The sequence below is a fragment of the Chinchilla lanigera genome, unplaced genomic scaffold (genome assembly GCF_000276665.1).
Source record: "Chinchilla lanigera isolate Chin_1 unplaced genomic scaffold, ChiLan1.0 scaffold00166, whole genome shotgun sequence".
NCBI classification, from domain to species: Eukaryota; Metazoa; Chordata; class Mammalia; order Rodentia; family Chinchillidae; genus Chinchilla; species Chinchilla lanigera.
The window spans coordinates 1,071,490-1,074,713 of record NW_004955567.1 but is presented as its reverse complement, the minus strand read 5'-3'; the positions used below and the strand labels follow the sequence as shown (position 1 = coordinate 1,074,713).

The 3,224-nt window shown below is 63.9% G+C and overlaps 1 protein-coding gene across 5 annotated transcripts in view; it reads right to left on the bottom strand.

The window, feature by feature from the left end:
* Nucleotides 1-2,158: 2,158 nt before the first annotated feature.
* The window catches only part of Ppp1r12c (protein phosphatase 1, regulatory subunit 12C), a gene marked incomplete at its 5' end in the record, with an annotated part of 13,880 nt that continues 12,814 nt past the window's right edge, over nt 2,159-3,224 (bottom strand). For all 5 annotated transcript variants that reach the window (XM_013509250.1, XM_013509252.1, XM_013509251.1 and 2 more), the window contains 3 exon segments: nt 2,159-2,734; nt 2,832-2,882; nt 3,037-3,087. In XM_013509250.1, coding sequence (XP_013364704.1) covers nt 2,648-2,734; nt 2,832-2,882; nt 3,037-3,087 — 189 coding nt within the window.

Genomic DNA, 3,224 nt, shown 5'->3' with positions numbered 1-3,224 from the left:
GCTGGCCGTGTCAACGCTGCGCCCTCTCTGCCGGCTACCAGGGAGTCGGGAAGCTTCCCCGGCCCCTTTTCCTCCCTGCACTTCCCTCCGGCTCGCCCGTCTTCTGAGCACCCTCGCTGAGACTCCGTCCGTGGCTGCCCACTGCCCTCCCAGCCCCATCACCTGGCCTTTGAGCCCCGAAGTATTCGTTTCCCTCCCGCCACTTCTCGCCACCTCATCCCCGGGCACACCGGTCTTGCCCTTCCCACTCCCGGGCCCTTCGAGCACAGGCGTCTTTCACTTGATTTTCTGCTAGTCTCCAACAGCGTTCCTCTGCCTGGTCAACTCCTACTCAACCTTCCTAGCCCGGCTCAAATGCCCAGTCTGGGGAAGCTTGCCCTGCACACCCAGGCCGGTCGGCCAGCACGTTTGTCTCTGCCTGGTGCACATCTCCTGCCAGGGGTGCAGCCCTGGAGAGCTGGCTGCCTGCTGAGTGTGCCACGCTGTCGTTGGGAGCCCACAGGCTGCCCCATTATCCCGCTGGCTGATGAGGGCTGGCTTTTCTCTGGGCCCCACCCTTGGGCAGATTGGGCGCCCCCGGAACCCCTGGTGGCGGCTCCCCCAGGACCTCCAGGCCTATAACCCCGCCCCTAGGGGGCTGTTCCCACCCGCGCCGCTAGATGGCGCCGTGAAGCGCACAGACCCGGGACTGCCCCCACCCCAGCTCTCTGACCTCGGTTTCCTTCCGGAACACGGGCCACTTCCGGTCTCCAAGACAACTTCCCACAGCTACCCAGCGTCTGTCCCCTACTCAGACGGCTCCGTTGCCCCCTCCACCCATAATAAAACCCAGGCTCCCGCTGGGCAGCCAAAGGCCCGTGCCAGCCGGGCTCAGCCTTCAGCCTCCCTCTTCCCGCCGCTGCCACGGGGCCAGGGCACCCTGGGGCTCCGTCGCACGTTCCGGAGGAGCCAGGAACAGGGCAGTTCCCCAAGCCTCCGTGCTCTGTGTCCGTCTCCCGGGCTGCGGAAGAACTTTCCACAGGAACTGCACACCCTGGGCTTGGGGGCGCCCAGAGCCCGAGCCTTCCAGGGCTCTAGACCCGGGTCTGTCATCGTCTTCACTGGGACTTCAGCCTCAGCGGGTGGCCCCGTCCCTCACCCTCTCCCACTGTCAGTGCAGAGACCTCAGAGCTGGTCCTCAGAGCGCATCCTGCACCTGAAGGGGGGCTCTGCAGGCCCTTGCGCTCATGCACACTCCCCGCCGAGTGCGTCCCAGGCCAGCCTGCACGCAACACACACACCCCTCTCCTCCACCCGAGCTGTGCCTGCCATCAGATGCCTCCCCTCTTCCACAGTGCCGCACCTTTGTATTTTGTCGGTGGTGCTGGTGATTGACCCCAGCCTCGCATACCCACGCAATCACTACGCTGAGCTATATCCCTATCCCTTTTAAAATGTTAGCATTTTGAGCCAGTCTCACTAACTTGCCCAGGCTGGCCTCAAACTTTCAACCCTCCTGCTTCAGCCTCCTGAGTAGGGGAATGTGCTGCCACCCCTGCTACCTCTCTTGCTCACTAAAGCACCTAGCAGGCAGAACCGCACCTGGCAGGCAGGACAGAACCAGGGATCACTGAGTGGGTGATGGCGCTCCACTGAAGGCAGCTCCTGCTCAGCTTGTGCTTGTGACATGGGACTGGGAAATGAGTACTGCCTCAGCCTCCAGCTTTCCCAGGGAGCTGAAACTCCAGAGTTTTGTGTGCACATTACCCCAAAGTGTAAATATCAGTGATTGGCTCAAATTTGTTTCAAAGATTCTGACTACAAACCCCAGCTCCCTAGAGCTGAACATGATGGTGCACACCTGTAATCCAGGACTCGGGAGGCTGGGGCAGAACAGCCGTGAGTCTCCAGCCGACCTGGTGACATAGTTCAAGGCCAGCCTGGACTACAGAGCGAGACCTGTCTCATAAACAAACCTAAGCGCCTCAGCTCCAAGTCCATGGCCCCCAGGTGGTCCCTGCCCTCCCCACCTCCTCCTCTCCCACCAAGTCAGCCAGGCTGGGCCTCTCCCCACACCAGGAGCAAACACCGACCCACCCTCAGCACCTCAGGCGCACACAACCCAGGCTCGGAAGCAGGAGGAAGCCCCTAGCCCTCTGCCCAGGCTGGGGACAAGCCCTTGAGTGGCAACATCACGACTTTTATTTGTGGTGCCTGTGCTTTGTCTCGAAAATACCTTCTCCCCCTCCCCAGGCAAGTCAGGGAGGGGGCAGCAAAAAATAGAAGACGTCCCTCCTATTGCACACGGACCCTATATACAGGCCCACCCGGCCGAGGCCGGCGGGACTCTTGGCACATTCTGGACCCTGCTCGGGAGGGGAGGGTGCTGGGGTGGCATCACACGTGAGTGGGGAACCCGGGGTGGCCCTCTGGTCCTTGGCTACTGGCCCTTGTTTGCGTCCTGGTCCCTCGCAGTGACACGCCCTGCCTGGCTCAGCCTCCCTCCCTCCAGCCCAGCCAGCGGCGCTTCCCTCCCGGGGGCTCGCAAGGTCCCGAGAGGAGGTTATGGCTTCTCAGCGGCTCCCCCGGAGCCGTCCCTCGTGTTCACGCGGGGAAGGGTGCGTGTGGCAGAAGCAGCTGTACGGATGCGGTGCGGCAAGTCCTCGAGTCACTTGGACAGCTTGCTGATGACGCGGATCAGCGCTGCGTTCTCATCCTTGAGCCGCTGGTTGTCGGCGCGGAGGTCAGACAGGGCCTGGGGCGCAGGGCTGGGTCAGTGGGGTGGCCGGGCAGCTACACACACACACACACACACACACACACACACGCCCGCGGTGCCCCGGAGCGCCCACCTTGAGCTCCTCCTCCAGCTCCGCGGCCTTGCGCTCCAGGGCCCTGCGCTCCTGGAATATAGGGACCGAGTTCAGAAGCCCGGCGCGGCTGACAACTCGGGGTGGCAGGGCGGGGCCGGGGAGGAGGGTCAGTGTGGCCCCTGGGTCCGGACCCTGCAGGGTGAGGCTGGGAACGGTGGCCCCCATCCCACAGTCCCTGACTCACGAATCTCTCCAGCTCCAGGAGGGCCGGCCTCTCGGCGAAGCGCTCGTGCCGCTGGTGAGGGCAGAGGAAGGCACAGGGAGGAGGGGAGACGCAGAGGTGTGGGGAGGGGAGGCAGACCAGGCCCCAGCCACAGCCCCGCGGACAGGGGCACAAGCCCCGCCCCAGAAAAACTGGGCCCACCCCGCCCC